At 42.4% G+C, this 26,808-nt stretch overlaps 1 protein-coding gene across 1 annotated transcript in view; it reads right to left on the bottom strand.

The window, feature by feature from the left end:
* GRM5 (glutamate metabotropic receptor 5) overlaps positions 1–17,018 on the bottom strand; it is a 325,549-nt gene extending 308,531 nt beyond the window's left edge. The window contains exons 1-2 of the mRNA XM_067568535.1: positions 16,905–17,018; positions 8,093–8,974 (exon numbers count right to left, since the gene is read on the bottom strand). Coding sequence (XP_067424636.1) covers positions 8,093–8,771 — 679 coding nt within the window. The 5' untranslated portion in view covers positions 8,772–8,974; positions 16,905–17,018. The remainder of the gene's footprint in view (positions 1–8,092; positions 8,975–16,904) is intronic.
* Positions 17,019–26,808: the final 9,790 nt, after the last annotated feature.

Genomic DNA, 26,808 nt, shown 5'->3' with positions numbered 1-26,808 from the left:
GCAATTGGGTATTGGATAATTCCAATTATTTTACTGCATCCATAAGGTTTGATAACTCTAAACACATTGTGTGCTACTTGGTTCATTTTCTGGTAAACAATCACACTGGCATTTATGCTCTACACTTTCCTTTACAGTTGAACACTTTAGAAACTAACATTAGGACTGAAAAAACACTCTTCCACAGGCTTCCTCTGTTATTTTGGCAAGTCATTTAGACTCTCCGTGCCTCAGTTTCCCATCTGTAAAATCAAGATGATACTACATCCCTACCTCACAGGAGAGCTGTGAGGATAAATAGATTAAAGATTGTGAATTCCTCAGGTACAACAGTGATGGTGGGATGAGAGGAGAGAGAGAGAGAGATACTGTATTCTGAATCACCCTCTCAATTAGGACATTATCCAAAGTCCTTTGAAGTCAATAAAAAGACCCCCCATTGACTTCAATAAGTTTTGGATCAAGCCCTTAGTGGAGTAGTGATTTGAAGAGAAGGGGGGAGGGGGGAGAGAGAGAGAGAGTCTTGCCTAATGATTAACACATTCTAAAATTCCATTCTACTATGAAAAGCAACCATGAAAAAAAAGCACCTTCTTACTCAACAAATTTGCAACGGAGCTAGATTCTATTTCTTCTCAGGCTTCATCAGCAGAACCGTTAACTAACTTACACCTACAAAGCCTCATTCAAAGTTTTCCCTTATTTGCACCTATCTAAGCCAGTTACAATTATCTGTTGGACACAATAAGGTTGCACAAGTGCAACTGAGGGCAGAATTTGGCCTGAAGGATCTCTATTACTGGTGATGATGCAGGTGAAGGAAAGAGCACAGCTTGACTTTCAGATCCCAGGCTAAGTTTGCAGGGCTGGCACTTAGAAAAAAAACATCCTTTTACAACATATTCAGCAACTGTGATACTCAAATCATTGAGGCACAATAAATATGGCAGCCTCTGAGACTATTTCTATATTTCCATTTTTTCTGAGAAGAGCCACACTTGAAAAGGTTCCTGGACTCTATAAAGCTTTTAAAGTAAATTCACTGGGAAAATACAGACCATGCAGACCTCCCTCTGAGTCAAAGTGTGTCTCCTTCATTATATTCACAGAAGCTCACACAATCAAATGTGCTATAAGTTTTAATTATTCTCTTCAAAATATATATGGCAAAATATAAATGGAATCAGTTCAAAACAGGGTCTCCATATCTCAGCGATAAAAACACTCATACAAGTGTATTGAATAATCTTTTGGTGCTGTTTGAAGTTTTTAATCTATTCATCACCATCTTTTTCCCAGGAGACAGGGACTAAGTGATAATAATTAGAGTTGGGCGAACAAGGGATTTTTCAGTTTTCTGGCAGTTTTGAAAAGTAAAAACAAAAACATCATTTCAGGTCAGAATGAAAATGAACATTTGAATTGGTCAGTCAAAAAATAAACAAAAATTAATGTTGGGTCATGCAAAATGTTTCATTTAATAAAATCAGGATATTTCATTTCAATTTCAACCATTTTAAAACAGTTTTTTATTTGAAAAAAGTAAAGCTAAAGGAAATCTGAAACGAAAAGTTGTTTCAAACTGAAAAATCCAAATGTTTGATTTAGAAAATATCAAAATGAAACATTTGATATTTTTCTATGTTTTGGTGGGGGGAGGAGGAGAGTGCTCTGGAAAAAACAACTTTGCAAAATCAACATGAATTTGCAAAACGTTTTGGTGTCGTGCAATCTGCATTTTTTCACCTAAAAAATGTTCCAAATGAAATTTCCCCCCAAGCGCTAATAAAATTAAAAAGCAAGAATAGCATTAGGAGAGGTTTCAATTTTAAAGTGGGATGGAAACTTAGCCACAGAATCTGAAGAGAGTGTGACCCTGGCATTTCAGAGCATAGACTACATCCAGGGCCACCACAGTCTTCCACTTCGTATGGTCAGTGTAAGTGACAGCATCATGGATCACATTCTGTAAGAAAACTTTCAACACCCAATGAGTTTCTTCATAGATCAGTCCAGAAATATGCTGTACACTGCCACAGTGAGCCAGGGGACAAATAGCCAACTTCATCCCTTTCCCATTTCCTTATAGCCTTTGCCACAACCAGACATGCTGCTCCCACCTTCAACTAAGAAAAACGTGAGAAGTGTATACAGATGAAAAGATGGGTTATCGGAAGCAGCTGCAGGCTGACAAATGGCAAACTTCAGCAGTAAATGGTACATGTTTACAGGCTGCAGCTGTGTAGGCTAGTCAGTAAGGCCTGTATTAACAGCAGAATGGGTGTCACACAAAAGAGGCTTTCTGCTGGTTGGTTAGCAGAGGAAGCAACAAAGGAACACATCTAGAAAGGAGAAGAAGGAGAAGCATCGATAGAACCAGTTTGCTGAGATACTGTGTCCCAGTTCTGGTGTTCACACTTTAGAAAGGATGTTGACAAATTGAAAAGGGTTCAAAAAGAGCTACAAGAATGATACTGGGTCTGAAAAATCATGCCTTCACCTAGGAATGTGGTAGGTGCTCTGCCATTTGAAAGTTTTAAATGGAAGCTAAATACCTTTCTAAAGACATGCTGCAGCTCAAACAGAAGTTATGGGCTTCATACAAAATTACTGGGCAACATTCTATGGACTAGATTATGTAGGTCAGACTAGATTAACATAATGGTCCCAACTTGCCTTAAAATCCATAAATCAAGTGTCGAGAGGAGCTCTGGGACCAGCCAAGGAGGACTTGCTTTGTGACTGCTGTGCTAGAGCAACTGAAACTTGTGGGTTTTGAGCACACTAAAACACTTTGATCTTCAAGCTGCTCCCAATGGATCAAGAAAGCCACAGACTAGAATTAAAAAACTAAAAAACATAGGAGGTCTGGATGATTCTAAGTACTTCATTTCTACTTTTTTGGTTCAAATCCTGTCGAGATTGGTAACAGAACGTGTTTACCTGTCTGGTGCTTTTCCGGTGTAGGTCTAGGCTCCGACAGACAAGCGTTCATACCTCAGCAGAACCACAATTTGCACTAATCAGTGAATTTTCTGGGAGTCTCAGCATAGAGATCTCAGACTGAATGGGCATGAAGAGTTTCGAATGCACACTGGCATCACTCTGTAGACTTCATTGCTACTATCCTCTCTTCACACACAGATGCCTAAAATTGGGAGCCAAAATCCAAATAGGTGGCCCCTTTAGACACCTAAGGAATGATTTAGGTGCCTAAAGAGCTTTTCCGAAATCTCCCAAATACAGATTTAAACACCAACATTCGAGAATGGGGTTCCACGTTGAAACTGTTGTGCCGAGAGAAGACTTCAGACTCCAGTAAATTATCTCAGTGCCATACATAGTACTCTCCTAAGAGTACTATGCACCTGATTACTGGTAACGTCTCCGCTCATCTTGCTAGTAGGAATGCCTCAAACTTTCAGTTTCAGCCCCTTACCAAGAGAGGAAGTGAGCAGTGCTGCTTTAATTTATGCTGGGAACAGCCCTCACTGAGAAATCCCCATCAGTGTTCCAGTGAAAAAGGATTTTCATACAGTTAGGACCCTTTAAGAACTGGCTGGTGGGCATGTGCATTGCATTTTTCACAGTGCTTTCACTAAGCTGATAAAGTGTGCAGTTAAAGACGATGCGTACTGGGCATGTGTGTCTGACTAATTTAACTGTGCGCTCAGAAGCAAGGTTCAGGTGACAAGGGGCTGAGACACCTTAGGAGCCCTGCAGCTGGAGAAAGAACACTGACATGGTGATATTTTGCAAAGCCAAATGCTTTAGTCCTATTAGAGACTCCCTATGAATACGCATTGCATCCAGACCCACATTCATTCATTCCTATCCAGCCAAAAACCATGGTTCCAAAATCCTACTCCAGCATCACAAGTTTAAAGGGAAGGGTTTTGCTGTCCCTTTTAGCTCTTTGATGATTACTGTTCAGAAATAATTCTCCTCATTAACTTAAGCCTTCATTTCCATTGCAAATAGTGAATGTATTCCACATCACACTGCCAGATTATTAATACAAGACAACTTATATTATATGCAATATCATAAATGTAGCAATCAGGAAACAGCCTAATTTTATATTTAGTTGCTTCAATAGATAGAAACAACAACCTACTGATCTGAAGGCACTAACTAATGCCAAAGGTGTCTTACCAATCACTCTTGATGTATCTGAACACTGACAATTTACCTGACATTTGCTCTCTCACTGTTTATGTAAGGAAATAAATTGTACTGTTCCAGTAGCTAGGGAACTAGCCTGGGACTCAGACAGACCTGGGTATTAAACCCAGTTCTTCCACTAACCTTGAGCAACAATTTTCTCTGTTTCCCCTCCTGTCATATGTCTATTTGGATTTTAAAGTTCTTGGGGGCAGGGATAATCTCTGTGTGTTTGTACCGCACATGATTGGAAAAAAGGTAATAATTCCCCTCCACTTCAGGGATTACTGGGTGAAATATTACGGCCTGTGATATGCAGGGGTAGATTAGTGGTATCTTCTAACCTTAAAATGTATTAATCAGCTCCCTCCACTTTCCTCCCTGGCCTCAACTGAGGGCAGCCATGAGGCATAGGATCTCTCTACCTTCTGGGGATGGAATCAATCCCCCTCAGGAAGTCAGAGATTGCATGTCAGGGCTCACGGTGCCCTGCTTATACATGTAGACAGAATAAAATGAGTGCTGACACTAACACTGATGGAACATTCTGAAGGAGGAGCCAGGGGTTGCCATCTTAATGGGTGGGAATCATGGATAAGATGGCATCCATTTCATGCAGTTAAGCATAAGAGTGGGATTTAGTATTTTAATCTTATTTGAAACAACAACAACAATGGCTACAAATCAATAGATAAAACGTGCAACAGTCAGGAAGTTTAAAAAGAAATAGAAACTAAGCAAGGATGAGTTACAGTTAAAACATAAAACCTACAAATACCTAGGTAGGCAGGTAGTTTGGAATAGTTTATACATATTTTTAAAAGGGGAAGTAATAAAACACAAGTCATGTCACACTGATATATTTGCATGTGTGTGTTGAATCACTTTTCCCCCAACCTTCATCTGTTTTTTATTATTTTTTCTCTTTGGGACAGCAGCAGTGCCTTCCTTCATGTTTGGAAAGTATCCAGCACATCTAAATAAATGTATGAATTAATTCCTATTTCTATATCCAATTTTAAGGCAAATTGTTGTCTTGTTACTTAGCATTTTATTTTTATTTGTGGAATTCTGAAGTTATTCAGACAGAGAGGACATGCACATCATCAGGATGGCCAGCATGTGACATCAGATGGTAGGATCCCAATATGTGCCTCTAATTCTACTCTCACCCACACTCACTGTAAATCAGGAGTTCCTCCAATTACATCAGCTGAGCTACTCTGTTGTAAATATGATGTAAAGGAAGCCAGAATCAGGCCTTGGGATTTCCAGTTGGCAAGATCTTTATTTCCATGTAAAACACCCCTACTGAAACACAGTACTTTAAATGGTAGGTCTTTATAACTGCTTTGCAAAAATTAACCAACAACAAATTTGAATAGTAAGGACCTAATCCTCAACAGGTGTAAAACAGGGCCACTATGTTGAAGTTGATGAAGTTATGCTGAATTTTATCAGCTGAAGATCTGCCCCTACGCTCTAACAATTCTTTCCAGACTAAGCAAAAAAGAGAAAAATCCTTGATGTTTTCATCTACACTTGTGGATTCTCATTTACTAGAGATCGGTGATAAGATAAAATACACCATTCATCTGAAATATCTGGAAATCCAGCTCTCCATCAGAGGCGGGGTTTTTTTGGGGAGGGGGAAGCAAATTATTATTTTTTAATTCACGTGCACAAGGCATTTTCCATACACAGAGGAAGACAGTCCCTGCCACAAAGAGTATACAATCTGAAAAGACATAGACAGACATAGATTCAATTTGCAGGCAAAAGCCCACTTGGTAAGCAGCCTCTGTGTGGCACGCAGGGATGGGAAGACAAGCAAGAAGTTTCCCCACAACCTTGCTCTGGGCTGCTTGCAATAATAGTACACCAAAAGTGGACAGGGAGACTTCTTGCTCCACAACTAATGGGTAGAGCAGACTGCATTCCCCTACCTGTGCAAGGAACAGCACTAGGAGAGACTGGGTATCTCTCCAGTGATGCTCCACACCCCACCCTATCCAAGGCTGTGGCTTAAAGGCCACCATCTCTCCCACTATGATTAGGATGGTGATAAGCACACGTTACTAATTACACGTTTGGTGGTTTTTGGGTCCTTTCTTCCCATCCCTAAACACATCCACCACCCTTGTCTTGTCCACAGCAGCAATCTCCAGCTTCACTTCCAGTGTCCCAATCCCCGCATTCCCAACATTCAACAACCTCCATATAACCTTCTTCTGCAATAAGATTATCAAGGGAGGCATATTACGGTCTCCTCTATGTTGTGTGTCCATGGAGTGTGGAGACAGATATTAACACAAGCTTGACTCTTCTTGTGTTGAATGCATGACCCTAAAACAGGGGTGTTGCTTGAGCAGAAGTTGGAAGAGTTAAAAAAGTCACATTATATGATAATATGGAACACTAATATATCAGTTATATCCTTCCCCTGCCCCCCCCTTTATTTAAAATCATGTTCCTAAGCTGATATTCACACACATTGTGTGATGGGAAGGTCCCACATGGAGGTATGCTAAGGCCATCACATGATATGACACTGTGTGATTTATGCTCTGTAATATTAAACTGCTAATGTATTCATGCCTACATATCTGAATAAGACTGCAATTACTCATCAGCCCTCATTACCATGATGGGAAAATTGCTTTTAAAAATTAGAATATAAGTTCTAAGACAGTTTATGTTCACTAGAGTTAATGGTCTTTTAAAACTTAGGTCTAAGTCCTGCACGATATGTTGCACCTATCTACCGGATGACAGGAGGTCACTTCACCCATGCATCAGGTCAATATTACCCAAAAAGAAAGGTACAATGCCTATCAAAGCACCATATCCACAGTATGTGTGTGGGATGTGAGGTGGAGGGGGGAAGGGCTGTTGCCTAATAGTTGTGAAAAGCAAATAACATATCTGCAGTAGTGTTCAACACTTGTTGGGCAAGGAAACATTCTGTTCTTTTGGACAGCCTGCTCACTACTACACATTTACCCCATGCTGTAAGGACTGTGTGACCAGCACTGCCCCACCACACCATCTCTCTGGTGTTGCTCAGGCATGTAAGAGCAGGTGGTAGCTCTTAATCTAAGTAACAATCGGTGAATGAATGTCATCCACCTACAATGGTTTGGGCTTGCTTTTCCTCTCACTTACCCTAGTGTAAATCCATTGAAGTCAGCCAGTGTAACTGATGGGGGAATCGGGCTCTTTATCTCATCTGGAGTCCACATTCACTCCTCCCTCTCCAATCCCTTTACCACATGTACTTCACAATCTCTAATCTTGGAACAAATTTAAAGAAAGGAGAGGCACAATTCTGGCCAGTTTTATACCTGCATATAAAATAAGAGTGTGACAAAGGTGCAGAAGGCTCTTCCCACCCATCCTCAAATGCAGGTGAATGGATATAGAGCAAAAAATTGACCTAGTGTTCCATTAAATACTAGAAAGAGACCCTAGCAAAATATGCTCCTTGGTCCTAAGGAAGTGTGATCAGTCAGAGCATTGGCCAGTCCGTTAGTCCCCTGTGCATGCACTGATATTGGCATCACGCGCTAACAAGGAGCACATGGCTCAGCTACTATCACTCTGCTCTCCCATGCCGCAGTGTAGCTCATACTACTGAATAGTATATGCATAAGCTAATTACCCAAACATTTTTCAAATGTCACCTGAAGGACTTTGTGTCAGTGATAAATGGTAAGAAAGACTTCAAACCTTCTGTTCAATCAATATCAGCACAATGTCACCAAGACACACCATTTGTAGGAAATTAACATTTAAAGTAAAGTACGCAATCCACGCCATTCGGAACTAACAGGTTAAAAAACAAAGAGATAAGACTATAATCATCTAAGTCGCTATCTACTGTTTGCAATTCAAAATCATGCTTGGATGAAAAAAGGAGCATACTTGCCTTCAGTATGTACAGCGGAAACATACGTCCAGTTGTATCGTTTGACAATGTCCACCATAGCTCGAGCTTGTTGTGCATCAGATGGCACGACTCTCATGAAATACTTGAACAGAGTCTTGTCACTTAGGTCCATGCTTGTGGCAGAATAAGCAATCTGAGGTATATTGAAAAGCTGCAACAAGTTCTGGACTTGGATTGCTACTGAACTAGAACCAGGTCCAATGACACCGACAATGGGTTTCTTGGAGCGGACAGAGGTTGATGATCCGTCAACACAGCGCACTATCCCCTCCTCTTCTTCTGATGAAATAAGAGAGTCCCTTATAAATTCAATGCTTTGCTCCAGAGCTACAGCAGAATGCCAACAAGAGTCCCTTATTTCACAGCCTAGTGTAATATTTGGCAATAGTGTTGGGTCCAGATTAATTCTGTCCAGGGTATGAAGCATTGCCTCCACTCTTTGTATGCCATATTGTTCCCTTACTGCTCCGCATTTCCTCTCATGGACCTTGTCAACAGTTGGCTGATGGTGGACAGAAAACAAAGCTCCAATGATAATATCACCAGGCATATGTGCAACCACCCTTCTTTCATTGGACTGTGCAGAAACCAAAAACCCAAAGTTCCCACTGACATCTTCTTTCGATAACAGGATTGCAAGGAACAGCAAAAGGATCATTTTAGGAAATGGTTTAAGCTGGTAGAGACAACATGATGGAATAAAATGGAGAGTTGTTAAAAGAGTAGTTAGAGAATCTTTTGGATAAAAAGAGCAGAAAGCTGATGGTTAACCAGGCATTTCCATCTGTTCTCTAGGGAACCACCATCATCTCCAAGGGAACAGTTATGCAGAGCTGCACATGTGATCATAATCTTCATAACCTTTAAAAAAAAAAGATACGGGAAATAGCTTTAACATCATTTGTAAGGATGTCTATTCCCTCTGCTGTCAGTGGTGATAACAACACATCACACATTTACTTTTTTCATTATTTTCAAGCTAAAAAACCTTTTTTGTGCTTTACCATTTCATTACACTGGGCCAGATCCTTGGATGGTGTAAATCCACATAACTCTATGGAAGCTATACTTTAAAAGGGATACACAAAAAACACTTTAAGAACCGAATTTCTAAGTCACAAACAGCAGTTAATTCCCATTGATCACCAATAAGATTTATGTGCCCTACTTCCCATTTGTGCCTTTGGAAATCTCTTCCTTAACCTTTCAAACATTTTAATATTATAATTCAGAATATAAATATGGTGCACAATAATGTACTTTGGGCCATATTATGCTCTCAATTATACCAGTATAAATCCAAAGAAACTCCACTGGCATCAGTACCAGACTTACTGGTATAAGTGAAAGCAGAATCTGGCCCTTCAAATCTGTTGCAAAACTCAGCTGGTTCAAAAGAGGCTATAGATTGTTTTCAAATCTATTTGTCAATGGCAAATCACTTTTGTTAGCAACTACTAAGTACCTAATTTTAATTAATATCCATATTATTTTAAAATACTGAATATTCTGCATTTAGTCATAGATGTAATAAATTAGTCCTAACTGACAATATCAGATTGTCTGAAAGGTGTCTCTTTGTTTTGCATTCATAGGTCAAATTCACCACAGGTGTAATAAGTGCATGCAATGCCACTGATTTTTTTAGGGTTCAGCCCATCTATACGAGTGCTAAGTGTAATTCTTTGTAGTATAAACTGTTCATAAAGATTCCCATGATAGAAAACCAACAGTGTACATGCAATACATACACAATGGTGCACAAAACATTTTACACTCTCTGCACTGCAGACTAGAAAAGAGCTGCATTAGATTTTTGTTGGGTGTGTTTTGTTTTGTTTTGTTTTTTTTTTGCTTTGGTACCTATTTTTCATTTATCATCAAAAACTTCATGTCCTGATCAGCATAGCAAAGTCAATGGAACTTAAAAACACTCAGAACTTCACAGCAGGTGCTTAGCACATCGCAGGACTGTGTTTCAAGATGTCTCTTACATGCCGTGATACAGCCAAGACTGTAGCACATTTTAGGCACTCTGAGTAGACCAGTTCACATCAGTGGGATTATTCACAGTATGTAAAGTGAAGCGCATGTGGCTTTGGAGCACCAGAGCCAGTTAGGGTAACCACATGCCCAACCCCATTAATAATGAGCTAACTGTAAATTCTAGATCAGATTCTAATCTCAATTACACTGATACAAATCCCCAGAAATTAATGGAATTAGGAACACAGGAGTTTCCATCGTGGCTCATACCGGTGGTTGATTCTAGTCCAGTATCCTGCCTCTGACAATGGCCCATACTAAATATATTGCAAAGTAAGCTGCAAGAAATTTCTGCTGCAGGAAGTTATACCACATATCTCTCTAACCTCTTCTCTTAGAGGTTGTATTTACACCTGTGTAACTGAGATCAGAATGTAGCAAATTCTGTTAAGCTTGTCACTCAGTATATTGTTCAAGCCTGTGCCTCAATGAAGTTAAAGCTCCTAATGCTGAAAACAACACAAAAAACACATATTCAAACACATAGGACTTTAGTGACTAAGGATAACCAACTTTATTTGGCCATTTTATCTCCACTTCATGTTTTAATAAGCATTTTCACAGAAGTAGAGTCATGTAATATTTAGTTGAACATTTGCAAATTAATTTCATCAAAAAGGAGTGATAATAAAGCAATGTTGAAAAGAAATGATCCTTGTAATTTTCAGTATTAATACAAAGTGCTAGCAATGAAATACACCTTGCAAATGAAATACTCCTTGTTGTTAATCAGTTTAACAAATTGTTTCGTAGTCTATGAAGACTTGGAATATCACTGTAACCAGCATCTGCAGTGAAGCAATAAAAGTGTTGCAGTTCAGGTTAGCTAATCTCAATTTAATTACAGAACATTGCTACTACTTATCTTAGATCTTCCAACTGTTTATTTTGTGCCTCTGAAGACAATTCAGTATCATTTGTAAACTGTTTTGTGGATGACAAATCACTACAGGGTACTTTTGTAAATTATCAGGACAGATTAAAATCTTACACCATAACTTATTATAACTTTTAACATGTTTATTTCCCCCTTTATTCAAATGAAATCCCCATTATTGAAATCAGGTGATGTTTGTAAACTGCTTTTAGCTCCTTGAGTAGCAAAGCATTATTGTTAATTGGCCAAATTCAGGCCCTGGCTCAGAACATGGCTGGAAGTGCAATTATAGAGTGCTCCTCATCTTCTGGCTCTCTGGGTAGTTGTGTAAACAGAACCAGTCTGAGCATTTTTGGTTGTGCTTGTTTAACAATGATTCTCCACCAAATATATCAAGTTCCTGTGCACCATTATCACACTTGGGCCAGTTCAATGCACACGATTCTTCAAATGTACAGCCTTCAGTTAATCAACTCATTTTGCATAGTATGTCCGTGAGGGTGGCAGTGGAGCAACTTTTGCCTTCCCTGGCTTCAGAGGGCAGAAGTAGAGCCCAGTGACCTGTTTCTTTCAGCCCCCGTTTACATCTATTTATACCGGTGTTCATTTTCAAGACCATCCTCTGCAAGGTAGAGGGCTAGAAAACAAAAGCTGAGGTTCTTCTTTACATTTCTAGTTCACCAAAATCAAAGGGATCCAGGGCCGAGGGGTCCATAGGGCCCAAAGACCAGCTCTGAGAGCCCTCAGACTCTTTCACTCCTGACAGCCAAGGTCAGAGAGCTAGATTCTGATCTTAGTTACATCAGAGTTGAAAGTTACTTCAGTTCCACCGGAGTAGCTAAGTAACAGAGTAAATTTACTTGGGAATTACACCCATGTCACTAAGTAAGACAGCAGAGTCACTTGAGATTTACACTGGTATAGCTAGGACTCTGATTCAAATCCCACTGCAGTAAATGGAGAGACTTCCACTGCTTTCCATGGACTTTAAACCAGTCAGAGGAATTACATCAAATTTACACTGCCATTCTTAAGTGCACCAGTGGAGTTACTTAGAATTTACACCAGCATCAAAGAGAGACCATCTGGCCTTGAAGGCAGGGCACTGAGGGATGCCAACAGAATTAGCATGGTAAACATCCCAACTTGGCCCAAAGGTGCTCCCTGGCTGAAAGATACATGAGCAGGGATTTAATGGGCTGAGCCCCCACTAGCATTTCCTGGGTGACAGCTCCAATATAGAATTGGGCAGGGGACCCATCAGGGTGCTCAAGTCTAAAGTTTTGAAGAATGTGCATAGTAAAGGATTGGAAACTGTTGTCAATATACCTGCACTTATTCTTCTTCACTGATGCACATGCCATCCAACAAACAAAACACTTAGGGTTTGGGTCTGTTTTCCCACTAGTTTTACACTGGTGCAACTCAATTGGCTTCAAGAGATTTCCTCCTGATTTATTTCAGCATAAGCAAAATGGAATCACTGGTGTATGCCAGCTCTTTGGATATGGCTAAGAAGGTATTTTAAAAGGCAAAGGCTATCTGTCCTAAGTATAACAGTGTAGATAGTCTATGCTGCTTACTATTAAATATAAGGTGGAAACAGAACACCGGCTGTCTTGTCAGGAATGAGAAACATTTTGCATGAGCACTTCGGTTGGTGTAAACTGGTTTAGCTCCATTGAAATTAGTAGAGCTCCCCTAATTTACTCCAGCTCTAGATCAATGAAGCACACAGCACTCTGCCATGCCTCCTCCCTCCCTTGACATGTGTCCTGCCCAAACCCTGTAGAGGTGATGGGAGGCAGGTGTGCGGCCAGTGGCCACTATGACATCCTAGGAGTCCACTGTGTCAAGAGAAATCCTTAGCTACCTTTTTAGAGCAATACTCCAGCAGTTTATGTCAAGGACAGAGCCCTAAAAGAACAGAAAATGAACATCTTCAGCACTTTGTGTGTAATACATCGTTCTAAAATTATTTACATGAACCTGAAATGCAAAACTATCTGTAATTAAAATCTGTGAAGAAAAAAAAAAAAACAAAGTGGCTTTGCATTGTATTTCTATTCATTTAATCCTGATTCCTCAAAAACTACTAGAAATCTTAGAAATTGCTCTTTCTTCAAAGCATGCATTGCTGGGAGTTTTATCCGGTGGGGCACCTCTGACTTGCTTTGCCTTATGCTCCAGCAAAGGTAACTTTTCTTGAGTCTTTACAATGGAAAGCATTTCCTACACAAAGAACTCACATTATAGCAGTGCCCACTAGTGAGGGCAGAGTTAACAGCCTGTCTGCTTTTCTGTCATACTCCCTTATATTATGGGATTTGTAGTTCACCATTACTAGTGTATAATCTCGGTTAAGGACTACTTTTTTTCATTGCTTGGGGGAAAATTTAATTTGATCCATTTTACATTAGGAAAACAAGAAAATAATTTTACTCCTAGGCCATTTTTCTACAGCCCTGTAAACCTTACAGACAAAAGAGCTTATTGGTTCATAATGTCTTGAGTGCCTTTGAATAACTTTTTAAACATTTTTAAATGCCTAAATTACATATGAGAGAAAATCAATCTATTGTGTATAGGCTTGATCCTACAAGGTGCTGAAGGTTCTGGGCCCAATCCAACAAAGCACTTAGGAACATGCTTAACTTTAAGAACAGGAGAAATCCCATTGATTCAACTGAGCACCTATTTAAGCTTTTCTGGATCGGGGCCAGAGTGCTTAGCATCTAGTGGGATCAAGACACATATGCAGTGACAAATTTCTCTCAATATGCAAAAAAATACTCCCCATGCATGTATCTGCAGATTAAATCCTTGCGAGACATACGCATACACCACACACCACTGCTTCACTGCAACCCAGTTGTTAAAAGAATTAAATTAATTTCAAGCCTATCCAATTTAAACCATATGGGAACTGAAAGTGTCTGAAAACAGGAACTGATGTGTTGGCCCACAAGCCCAATTGTGCAATTCTTACTCAGGCAAATCTCCCACTGAAGTCAGTAAGAATGTGAGGTGCATAAGGAATACAGAATAAAGATGTCTTTGCTCTGCACTATATAGGCAGAGCACTTTCACTTGAGTAAGGCGTGCAATTTAAGGATTATAAACCTTAACTCTGATCTCCTGTTTTTTCTTGGCCGAAGACTGTTCCTGGACACTGAGACTGAGTGATTTTGGGTGCTCAACCTGTGACACGTTAAAGGGCCTGATTTGCAGAAAGTGCTGAGCACCCACTCCTATGGAAATTAGGCTCCTTTAAGGTGTCTCAAGTTGGGCACCCAAAAACTGAAGCACCCACAGTAGCTAGTTGCTTTTGAAACCTTGACCTATATTAACAAAGTTGTTTTCTGTTCAGATTTCAAAAGCCATTCAACTTTAATTTTTTTTTTAAACTAACCCAAAATCAGAGTTGTTAGCCATTGTACTAATTTCACTGTGAATTCCAATGGGCTGTGGATCATACCCTTTAAAAATAAATTGAACTGCTATACACAAAGGGAAAGGAAGTGAAGACCACTATATAGTTCCATTTACAAGTATGAGGACATGAATTAACAATGTAAAGACCGTAACATCAGAAAATGGACCAAGTGTAGTAAACTTCTAAATACATATTGTTCTATCATAAAGGGTTATACTGACTCCTCTAGTATTCTTTGTTCAATAACAGTCCCATACAACTCCTTTGTCTATTCTGCATTCCTTTAATTCTTTGATAAAGTTTTAAATATGCATCTAATATTCCAGTAAAACTGCCAATGATCTTTAGCAGGCCGCACAGTATATACACACAAGGTATTACTGTTATTTGCAAAACCCTATTATGTCGGATGACACAGTAACTAATAGTTCTAGTGTGTTTTCAACTACGCTCTCAGTCATTTTGCTATACATAATACTGTCTGACCCAGATGAAGCGATAAACCGAAAGCAAGGGAAAGTGACAACTGCAGAAAGCATCATAGCAAATCACTACACAAGGGAGCGTGAAGAACATTTCCATATTGCCACTTTTACTAAATAAGCAGATATACATCAAAATATAGAAGTAAATAAGAATATAAAGCACAAATTTAGGATTAAGAGTGCTTGCTTAGTATTTAAAATATAAAAGCCAAACAAAACTAATCAAAATTAATAACCCCCACATAGCACAAACGTTCCTATCTGAATGTGTTTCTCCTCTGTGGGGTGCCTATCGTTAATTACAATGGAAATGTTTTAGAATATAATAGTAAAATCAAAGAAGATAAAAGAGACCTGTTGGGTTTCTAGTGCATCCTCCCCCTTTTCAGGGTTGTTCCCTGATGTGTCGTTTCAAGTGCTTTTTCTAGCCTAAATATCTCAAGGGGTGGTGGTTTCCACCACTTTCCTTTGGAGAAGTGATGCCATGGTGTAATAGATCTCACCAATGGGAAGTTTCCTCTGATATTCAAACTAAATTTTCCTTCCCTTTTACATGGAGCAGCTTCTAAGAGCTGTATCTTCAATACAGTGAACTCTTCCCAACCATCAGAAGGAGCTGTCTGTGGTGCTTAACAGACTACTAGCAGCTGGACACCTCCTGAGGCAGACACAGCTGCCAGACACCAACTAGGGATTTAAAGAGACAAGTTTAGGACTGGAAAAAGGGGGGAGGGTGGGCGGGGAGAACCTGTATTGGTAACAACTCTGCCAAATTGGGTTGTAGGTTTAATTATATACAGACATAAAACAGGGTTTTATAAAGTACAGGGCAACCTTAACTACAGGTGTAGTCAGCTACACTGCCTGTAATATAAGCATATACACACACATTTCTGTATTGATTCTTAGACCTAGCTAGATCTGTCTAAATATATGGCCTCATCCCCGCAGTATCGGAGTACCTCACAATCAGTGATGGATTCTGGCACCACAAGGAGGTATTATCCCCCGGTATTAGATGGGGGAATTGAGGGTAGGTGGTGTGACTTGTCCCAAGGTCATACAGGAAATCTGTGGCTCAGCTGAGCACGCAGCCCATCTCTCTGGAGAACAAGTCCAATTCCTTTTCCACTACATCGTCCCTCCTGCCCAGGGAAGAAAAATCTCCCCTGTTGAGCGGAGCACACCGGTAATTTAAAACTATCAAAAGCCAAGTATTGACAGGTTGCTTGTCCACCTAATCGGGAGTCAACAACTGGGGAGGAGGATCTCGCCTGCAAAGCCAGAAGGTAAGTGACTAGCTGATCCCAGCCATTCCCCACCCTGAGTGCAGAACAACAGAGACTGTACCTGGCACCTGTTCTGGCCCCAGCATCCTTTCACGATGCAAGCTTCCCGAGCAGACATACCTACGATTCAGCCATGTGTAAGAGAGGCTCGCTGCGACGCGCTCTTCCCCTTCCTACCCCATTCACGTGCAGCCCTGTCTCGCTGAGAAGCCATGCTCGATCCCAGGCGATCAGGGCACGGAACAATAGCGGGAGAGGGAGGGAGATCTGCTCCTGGCTCCCGAATTCCTTTAGCTGCCACAGGGACAGAGAAATACCCTCCCCCGGCAGAATTACCTTCTCGGCGGTAGCATTCGCCACTTGCGATGGGGTCTCACTCGTCAAGAGGCGCAAGGAAGGCGCCTCCTGCAATTTTCAACCCGGCCCTCGCTAGCAATCCTATCGCAGACCTTTGGGAGCGGAATAATCCTCGGGTCTCTTTGGAAAGCTCCCCATCCGGTTAGGATCCTGGCAGCGGTGCCTCTCTGGCCCCACTTGGCTAGCACGGTCACTTCTCCAGCTACAAGCACATCCTGCTGTCTCCTGATCACAGACAAACGCCGAGGAGCGGGTATTTCCTCCCCCCTGGCGCCCTGCAACACGCTCTCTCACTGCTCACCCAACATGGGCTCTGCCTGGTTTGCAAGAGGCGTCAACGGTCTTTGGATAGAAAGCAGACGGATCTTTGCTGGACCACCAGAACCTCTCGCTGCCCAAACCGAGCAGCACAGAGCTTCCTCCTGCTCAAGAAGTCTCCTACCCCTCCACCACATACAGACCCTCCCTGGTTTTATAACCGCCTGGTCTTCGAATGCTTTGCCCTGCTCTGATCCCTTTTGCATTTCGCACTGCAGGAAAGTTGCTCCAGGTGTGTGAAGGTTTTAAAAGCTCCCCAGTACATTCACTCCATCTTCCCCCGCCCGCTTCCCAACAGGTGTGGTAAAGGGCTGATTCGGTGCAAAACGTGACAGCGGGGATGACACACGGCCATGAATCTAACTCTAGAACCTGCTCCTGAAAGCAAGAAGCACCTCAACCTTTACTTACACACACACACACACACACACACACACACACAGAGTGTTCACTCTGCAGTAATAGATCCAGAGCTTGCCTCTCTTGTTTCTGCTGGCATATACCTTATTTCTCCAGAAAGTTTTACATCCCCCTAGAAAGACCGCTGTAGAGCGGAGCTTGGTTTCTGTTCAATTTCTCTCTCACTCTTTCTGGTTCAATCACACTGAGCTCACACCTGAGACCCTACGGCGTGTGCGGAGGACGCAGGGGCGAAGGGAGTGAAATGTACATAGAGAGAGAACATGGCCTTCATCGCAACTTTTTAGTGCCACCAAGTGGCACAGTCGCTCTAGGAGACCGAGCAGCGAGACCGCAGCTGGCTCTGCCTGATGCTCATTTGAGGGGAGAGGGGATTAAATAAAAAATGTTACAACCAGATTCCCCCCACCTTTGTTATACAAGGCCTCCCCGGTTACATGGGGGCCATACCACGTCGACAGCACAACGTGGCAAAGCCAGACACAGCCAGACTAGCAGCAATGCACCGGCCAAGGGCGAATTCGGAGCTGCCAATCCTGATGCCAGGATCGGTGCCAGCTGCCGTCTCCTCAGTTTCCCTCTTCCCCCTGCTTTATCCCATTCGCTCCTTTCCCAAGATCAAGTATTCCCACTTCCCCCTCCTATTCCTGCGATCTTCAATATCAGCCCTGGCCCTTCCCCCTAGAGCCCCTGAAACCTGCCCCATTTCCTAGCCGCGCTGCCTTTCATCTCCTGCTACCCCCGCTGAGTGCCCTTGTACCCCATCCTCTGCCCCGGCCAGCCCTTCTGGTTCAGCCTCCGCCGTCCCATGCATCCCTTGATTTATTCCGCATACCCCAGACACATTATCTGCCTCCCCTCATCAGCGTCCTCTGCTCCCTCGCCTTCACTCCCTTAGTGTGCCCTGCACCTCTCCTGTTCCGCATGCCCCCTGCGCCACACACACACACACACACACACACACACACACCTGTTCTTCAATCCCTTTCAAATGCCGCTGTCTCAGTCCATCCTATTCCTTATCCCCACCCCCAAAGGTGGCTGGCTTCCCTGCAGTCCCAACCCCCACCCGCTTAGCCGCACACACGAGCGCCGGCACACACCATTTCACGCACACGCGGCCGATCCCCCTCCGAACACACACCCAGCCGCACTGGGCCGCCTGCCTTTGTGCACAAGTTGACCTGGGCACGCCGCTGAGCACTCGGGCGGGGGTGTGGGGAGGGAGCATCGCCGAGAAGCCGCCCTGAGCTTTTACAAACTCAACACCTCCCAGAGCGCTGCTGCATCGTCATCATCCACAAACAAGAAGAGGAGGAGGAAATCGCCTCTTTGTTCCAGGCTATTATGTAAAAATGTCATTTAAGTAATAGCCGGGCTTGAATGCAGCGGCTGCTGGGGCTATTTCCCAGGCTGTATTTGCAGAGAAGGATTAGCTAGTGCATCATCCATTTTATAGAATTAACATACTTTTGCTGTTGTTTCTGCTGCTCCAAAGCCTGGGTTGGTGCCATCCCCGGCTCTTTCCCCTCTCTGGATTTTTGCTGAAAACATTGATTCTCTGCGAACACGAGGTGACCCAAATTCCAAAGACCAACTCATCTGCACCAGCCAAGAGGGCTGGGGATGCTGGTCTAGTCCACGGATACCTTTGGTCTAGGTCCTAGCCCACAACACACCTGTCTAGCCAGGGGCTACTTTCTCAAACTTGCTATAGGGGGAGAGGAGGGCACAGAAGGGGGGGGCAGATCGGTGTTGGAGCTCAGCCACACTCCCCCCCCCCCCGACACACTCACACACCAGAGCCCCTTGGAAGCAGAACAACATTCCAGCCGGAACTGATCCTGCCTTCCAGACCCCAAAGGCAGCAGCTGACTCAGGAAGGTTAGTGCTTACCGGGACGCCTCCAGTCCTAGCCCACTGGCCCCCGGGAGACGGCACCTGCTTCACGTTCTTCCCAATCTCTCGCCGGCTCCTGCAGCAGCCTAGGCACAGTCAGCGGCAGCAGCCCGCTCTGTAATGCAGAAGACGCCGGGTGCGTGTGTGTCCCTAGCACGTGTTTTCTTCTCGCCGGCTCCGGAGCGCAACTGGGAGGAAGGCGGCTGCCATCCACACTGTTCACACCAGCTCTGGAGGTGTCAGGGCGAGTCGGACTCGGAGTGTTGGCACAGCGCCCCCTGGCGGGGCACGTGCCTCCCAGCTTTTGCCCCTGCCCTCCCCACTTGGTTGGAGGTAGGGTGAAGAGACATCAGGCTCTCCCTTCCCCCTTGTCTTTAACACCATCCAGCGATTGATCTGTGAAATTCTTAGAAGGTCTGGAAGCGACAGACACAGCTGAATAAAGTGGCTAATAGATTTAGCAAAACCACAGCTCGAGAGAAAGGGGATGTAGGGTGGGGGAACAGATAGGGATCATAGTGAGGAAAATGAATTTCTTGTGTGGGAAGTTATCTGTTGCCCAGTCGTCTTCTGACAGGGATTTGGGGAAGGGGGACACCATGGAGGGTGGGGAGAATTTCCCTGGTTTGGCTGGCCACTCACTGAGTACATTTCTCTCCCTACCCATTTACCAAATCCTGTTCCTATGCTATACATTACAAATGCAAGACTATAATATGTCGGACCACTAAATGAGAGACAGACATCTAGGTTTCATTCTATTGATCTAGATGACAGATAATGTAGGATATACAGTATATTATATATAACATACATATATTATATACACATATATACATATGCTTAATCTGTGCCAAGTACACACTCATATATAGTACTATATTCCTATTATTCCTATTATTATTACCTGTGTGTGTCATTCCATGTCAGATTCCCCTGTCTGAGTTCAGCATGCCAGATGCTTGTAGCAGCTGGATCAAAGATTAAAACCTAGCAGAATAAAATGGATGGGAGTGGCCTTAGCACTTGCATTCCTAATGCATGCTATTAACCTTCTAATCAAGCTCCCAATAAAACAGGCTTGTTGGCTTTGCAAACAAAAACAAAATATGGTATATTTAAATTTGCTCCACCTTCTGTACTCTACAAGTGGGCTACTCACTTCTGCGTTGGCACCTATTCTTTTATTGAACTGTCTTGTGTATATTCCAGATTCTGTATATGTTTTAACAACATACAAAGCAAGTCATCTCTCTGCAAGCAAGCATGTAGTAATATCTATAAAGTGACAGTGAATGAATGAAAAATCAGACACATTGAATTAATAAATACATATATGTACAGAGCTATATAGGGCTATTATTAATAATATTCTAGTAGCACCTAGAGGCACCAAGATCATGGCCCCATTGTGCTAGACACTGTACAGGCAGAGTAAGAGGGAGTCCCTGCCCTCAAGAGTTCACAATTTTAAATAGACAAAGGGTAGGAAGGGAAAGAGAGGCACATTGTTGCACAAGGTCACAGGAGGAACCAGTAGCACAACCCACAGCTTTCACATTGCAGGCCGGTGTCCTGTCTACTGGACCACAATGTCTCTCTGGGTACAGCTACCTTGGAGATGGGAGTGTGTCTTCCCATCCAGGTAAACAGACTCACTAGCTAGTATGCTACAAATAGCAGGGTGGATGTTGTGGCAATATCTACTCTGCTATTTTCAGTGTGCTAGCTGGAGCAGAGTTAGCCCATCTGTCTACTGCACTGGGAGGCACGTCCCCAGCTGCAGGGTAGACATACTTGCTAATGCCAACGTTTCTAGGGCCAAAATTTTAGAAGTGGCCTCTCGTTTTTGGTCCCTCAATTTCTGGATACCCAACTTGAGATACTCAAAATAATTAGGCACTTTGAAACATTGCAAGACAATTTTTAGGCCTTATTTCCCTCACTAGAGAATTACAGTTTGTGGAAGGAAAGTACAGAGTGGATGCCTTTAGATATAGCCACAGGTGAACTTATTAAGAGTCAGTTTAGGGGAGTGAATGGTGCAGGAACCAGTTATCAGGGAATCTAATTAAAGAAGAAGAATCAAGCTCATTGCAGGGATTTTTTTTCCAGGGCCTCCTCCATCCAGATTCCTACTTTTCTCTTCCTAGAGAGCCATTTTCACCTGCAGTGTCACTTTCACTTGCAGTGTTAATGAGCTGCACCTGGCACAGAGTTAGCAGAAATTGCAGCATTCTCCCAGGATCTACACCATACTAATAGAGGTGTTCAGGGTTACTTGGAACTCCAGCCTAGGGTGTTTTGCTTTACTTACAATTTTTTATTATTACTAGAGGTAGGTCAAACTATTTTTTTCATTTTAATTTTATCAAATTTTTAAAATGTTGACAAAATTGGATAAAAATTGGCAATACTTCCACTAGTTCTAAATATTACTATTGTACATATGTATTTATCTGTCCAGATTTATGTTTATTTTATACCACCTTTCATCCAAAGAAGCCCAAAGCACTATTTACAGGTTACATACAACAATCACTTCCCTGATTAAATACCACTCAGAATGAGGATTAGCGACAGTGTAAATTTTGGTTACAGGCACCACAGCAAATCTCTACGTTTAGGAATTTGCCCAGAGCAGACAGGACCTCATTTTAAGGCATCACACACAGTAAAATGCATGAAACTCACTTGTTCCTCAGCAGGAAGAAGGGCTAAGTTTCACACCTGTGTTTCCAGGAGTTTTCAAGCTTTGTGCTTAGATTGCTAACACCATTCTCTCTGACCCAGAGGTGTGCAACTTGGAGCTGCAATGCCAATTATGAAGCTGATTTTCCTATTTCTGCTGAAAGGTTTCAGATCTGAGTAGGGAGCTTTTAACAATCAAGGTGAAGGATGAAATGTCCTGAAGTTCCCAGCTGTGCACCTGTAACCAATTAGAAGCTGCCATCACTTAATGGTAAGGGACTAATATAAAGTCCAGGAATTGTGGCTGAAACTCTAATGCTAACTCCCATTCTGTTTTTTGACTGTGACATATGATCCTGCCTGACTTCCACCATTGCCCCTTCTGCTGAACAGTAGGAAGAGTTGGGGGCTCAGTTTCTCCACTGCTCTGAACTGTGTGAAGTTATTTACAGCAATGCAAAGGGAAAGCAACTCTTTAGGATTCTGATTTAGTCCTGTTTTACACTCAGTTGGCACGGATGTCAGAGAAACTCTGGTGCAGGGCACAGAAGAATCTAGCCCTGGGATTTGAGAGTAGGTTTGTTCTTTTCTGGGGACTGTTGACTTCAGTGGGAGTTTTGCTCCATTAAGAACCACTGAGTTTGCTTTGGGGAGATATATTAATGGCAAAGATTTAAATTGTTGAGTCTATTTTATTTGTAAAAATGGTAGGGAACAAAAAGGAGGAGTCAGCTTAGCTACCTCCATCAGTAGCTGCTAGTACATCGGAGAAGAAGGCAGACAGAAATCAGATTACATTGACCTGTTGTGGAGAAGCAGCTTCAGGACTATGTTCTGATGGTTTAAGTGGGGACAGAATGCAAGTGGGACATGGGTTATATATCACACTAAATATATTTCAAAACTTTTTTCTGTGACTGAAGATGGCAAAACATCACAGCAAAGCTACACACAGGTCATTCTATTTGCAGAATCTCAGCTGAAACACTGCTGTTTCTAAGCCCCTTTTCACAGAGAACCTCTCCCTCTGACACTGTGGTCTGATGGTTGTCTCCTTCACTCCCAAGATATTTAAATTCAACTGAACAAAGGACTCAAGAATATGTGGTAGGAAACAATCCTGTATTAGTAAGGACACAAACTAGATCAGTTCTCAATCTGGCAGCCACATATGGCTGGTAGAAACAAAGTTCTGGGTCCCCTTCTTTGCTTCCAGCTCCTTCTGTAGTTCTGTAGGCTCTTCGCTGCAGAGAGGAGCTTGCATATTTTTAAATGTGTCAGGGAACAAAAAGGAAGAGTCGGTTTAGCTGCCTCCACCAGTAAGTAGCTGCTGACATCAGAGGAGGAGGAGAGAAGATAGGACTCACCCTCAAGAAGCAAAGGCTCTAGTAGAACAGTTATTTGTTTCTAGTAACATCTGCATTGTGATATTGTACACATATAAAGGAGGGCACAATTCTGACATTGCTTTCCCATGTAGCAATTGCTGTAGCTGCAACAGAATGAGAGTGGAGATTATTCACAAGATACTGTGTTTGTTCAGATGGGTTCCATGCTCAAAAGTTTGACGACCCCTGAACCAGATGCCCTAACAGGGTTTTTTCTAGTGGGAGGACTTCTTCACAGTCAGGAAGCTTCTAGATTTGTGAAATGAGTTGTTTCATTCAAGAAAGGAAAGGGGTGGATACAGAAATAGTATTAATAAATTAATATAGTTCCATATAATTGCACAGTTCCCATCAATATATCATTGAACAGAAACAGGAATTAGCAGCCTATTTGCTTACATAATTGCAGCAAAGATTTATTCAGGAAAAGCTTTGTATTGTTTTCAGGATTAACTCTACCTGCCCATAGATCACAAAGTTTAGTCTGCCAAGCCAGGTACTTTCTCACAGTAACTAATCTCTAATCAATTTCCTAGGAGCACATGGGTTCCATTTGTCCTTATGTTTGCCCATGTCCATTGAGGAATTTTACAACTGGGTTGCTTCCCTTAGGAGGCTGGGTGGTACCCCTCAGTTTAAGGTTGCTATGTTAAAACAGAAGAGATGTCACTTAAACAATCACACCCCACTTATGTTCAATGTCTCCCCAATCTCTCTTCCAATTTCCTCATCTAAGGCTATGGCTGCTCTAGGTAGTGTGCCCAGTGATGGATGGACTGAAACTATCTTCTGCTACGATGCTTTCCCACTCAGATATCATGGTGAAGGTAGATAATAACAGATTAATAGAAAGGGGGCTCTCAGTAAGATGATGTCATTCTGGACACGAAAATGTGTTTGTGTCTTTCAAAAGAATAGTATATCAACTATTTTAATTGCCAGTCATATGAAATAACTTGTGTTTCAGCAAAGGTCACTAGCACTGATCAGCAGAAATGTAAATTCTTGCTTCTCACCTTGAGAGAAGTTAACTGTCAGGTTCGACTTTAAGTGGCTCCAAGACAGCTAATGTGCTCTGAGAGCACTCTGAGCTATTTGTTTGTCTAACCTAATCTATTGTAGGTATTTCTAATGTATCTACCATGGTACTGTCTGGCAGACACATACTTGCCTCTGTTTCTGTGCACTGAGGTTCACAGTATGCTTTCTGACCTTAAATGATCTAAAAAATCCTAGTTAACTCCAAGAAATTCTCACAGCTAATTACTCATTATATTAGGATTAAATCTAGAGAGAGAAATATTTCTTGTAGTCTGATTTAGAAGAGAGTTTGATGAACTTGCCTTTGGATAAATTAATTTAAGCAAAGCCAGAGAAACAGAAGGTAACTTTGAAATATTTTAGTGTCAGAGGTAGGTTGGGTTTTTTTTAACATAAATCACTTTCTGATTTCATATGAATTGTCCCTGTACTGAGGTTTCATCTTGGTATCAGAAAAACAAAGTCACAGAGTTTAAGACCAGAAGGGACCACCAGCTCATCTAGTGGGACCCCTTGTACATAAAGGCCACAAACACCACCCACAAACTAAACCTAATGAGACCAAAGTATTATACCCCTCAGGAAACTAGACTGTTAGGTGACACACACAGAGAATAGGAGGGACCCAATGCACCTGTGAGGCCCTCTCAATGGCAGGGAATTGATTAAGTGAGATATACCCAGGTATTCCGGGCAACTGTCCCATACCCACACTCTGCAGAGGAAAGCAAAAATCCCCAAGGTCACTGCTGGTCTGACGGGGGGAGGGAAATTCCTACCCCACATATGGTAATAAGTTAGACCCAGAGCTTCTGAGCAAGCCAGCTAAGCACCTGAGAGAGAGAATGCTCAGTGCCACTTTAGAACTCCGGGCCACACTGTCCAGGTCTCATCTGCAGCCATGGCCATCCCTGATGCTTTAGAGGAAGGAGATTTTTGAAAAAGCTCCCAGGATACAGGAGGGAGAGGAAATCCCATCCTCATCCCTGTTGGTAGCCAACAGAAACCCTGAAACATGAGCTTTTATGAACATAACCCATAAACTAGAAATGAGCCTCTGGGATGTTGATCTCTGCCCCTACCATCACAAGCAATCCCATTATACTATGACATTCAGAAGTTGTCCAGCTCTCTGTGAAAATCACTTACGTTGTTTGCCTCCACAACTCCTACTGGGAGGCTGTTCCAGAACCTCGCTCCCCTCATGGTTAGAAATCTTCTTCTGATTGTCAATCTGAATTTTTTCATGGCCAGTTTATATCCATTTGCTCTTGTGACAACTTTGTCCTTTAGCTTAAATAGCTCTTTACCCTCCCTTGTGTTTATACAGAGCAATCATATCCTCCCTAAGCTTCATTTTGCTTGGCTAAGTAAGCCAAATTCTTTCCGTCTCCTCTCATAAGATAGGCCTTTCAGTCCCCTGATCATCCTAGTAGCTGTTTTCTGCACCTGTTTCAGTTTGAATTCATCTTTCTTGAACATGTGTGACCAGAATTGTACACAGTATTCCAGCTGAGGTCTTATCAATGCTTTGTATGTTACCCCCAAAACTGATTTGGGATATCCCCAGAATAGCTCACCTATTGCCCCTTCCTGGGCTTACCAAGGGTTCCCTCAAAACAGCCCACCTGTTGACCTCTTATAGCCAATACGTTCTCACTGACTATGGCTCTCCAGGGTGGCCAAGGAATCTTTGGCTTCCCAGGGGTTCCCTGTTTTAGGAACTCCCCAGAACAGCTTGCAACCTGTTACCCCCAGAGGACACGAATACAGCCTTCCGATAAGATGATTGACACAAGCAGTATCTTTCCAAAACAAGGCACCCTTTCATTGGTGCAAATAACAATCCCTGTTAGAATGATAATCTAAAACACAAATCTCTGGAAACCATTTAGAGAGCATCTGAACCGCAATCACACACAGTTGAGTTGATTCTAAGGGGATGCGCCCTGTTGCAGCTGGCCAGTCTGTCACAGGTCGCTGACAGCAGTTTTCACATATACTTTAAACTCTACATATATACACTTTTCTTATAAACAACACACATTCATACATCTTAACACTAACACTTAACTCTAACAGTATACTATAACCACAACTGCCACGCTTACTCTGCTGGCTTCTTTGCACTCTCTCTCCTATATGCGCGCTCTGTCTCCACCACCAGGGACAAGACTCCTTTTGCTGTTGCTGCTGCTGCTGCTTCTTCTTTCTTTGTCTCTGCTTGCTCTGGTCTCTTCCTGCTCTTGCTTCTGCATCTCTGCGTCTGCTCCTCTCCAGGTGTGTCTAGCTGCCCGCTGACACACTGACCTTTATACTGTCCTGTCAGAACTTTCTAGACACTTCTTCTAATATTTTTCTGTCAGCTCTTTCTTGCAGGCATGCCAACATTCCAAACCGTAAGTTCCATTTTAACTGCCAATTCTATTGTTAGCCTGCAGCTGTCAT

The sequence above is a fragment of the Emydura macquarii genome, unplaced genomic scaffold (genome assembly GCF_026122565.2).
Source record: "Emydura macquarii macquarii isolate MOO-44397 ecotype Brisbane River unplaced genomic scaffold, CSIRO-AGI_Emac_v2 contig_318, whole genome shotgun sequence".
In the NCBI taxonomy this organism is placed as follows: Eukaryota; Metazoa; Chordata; order Testudines; family Chelidae; genus Emydura; species Emydura macquarii.
Note: the sequence above shows the minus strand (reverse complement) of the source record. Positions and strands in the feature narration are given on the sequence as shown.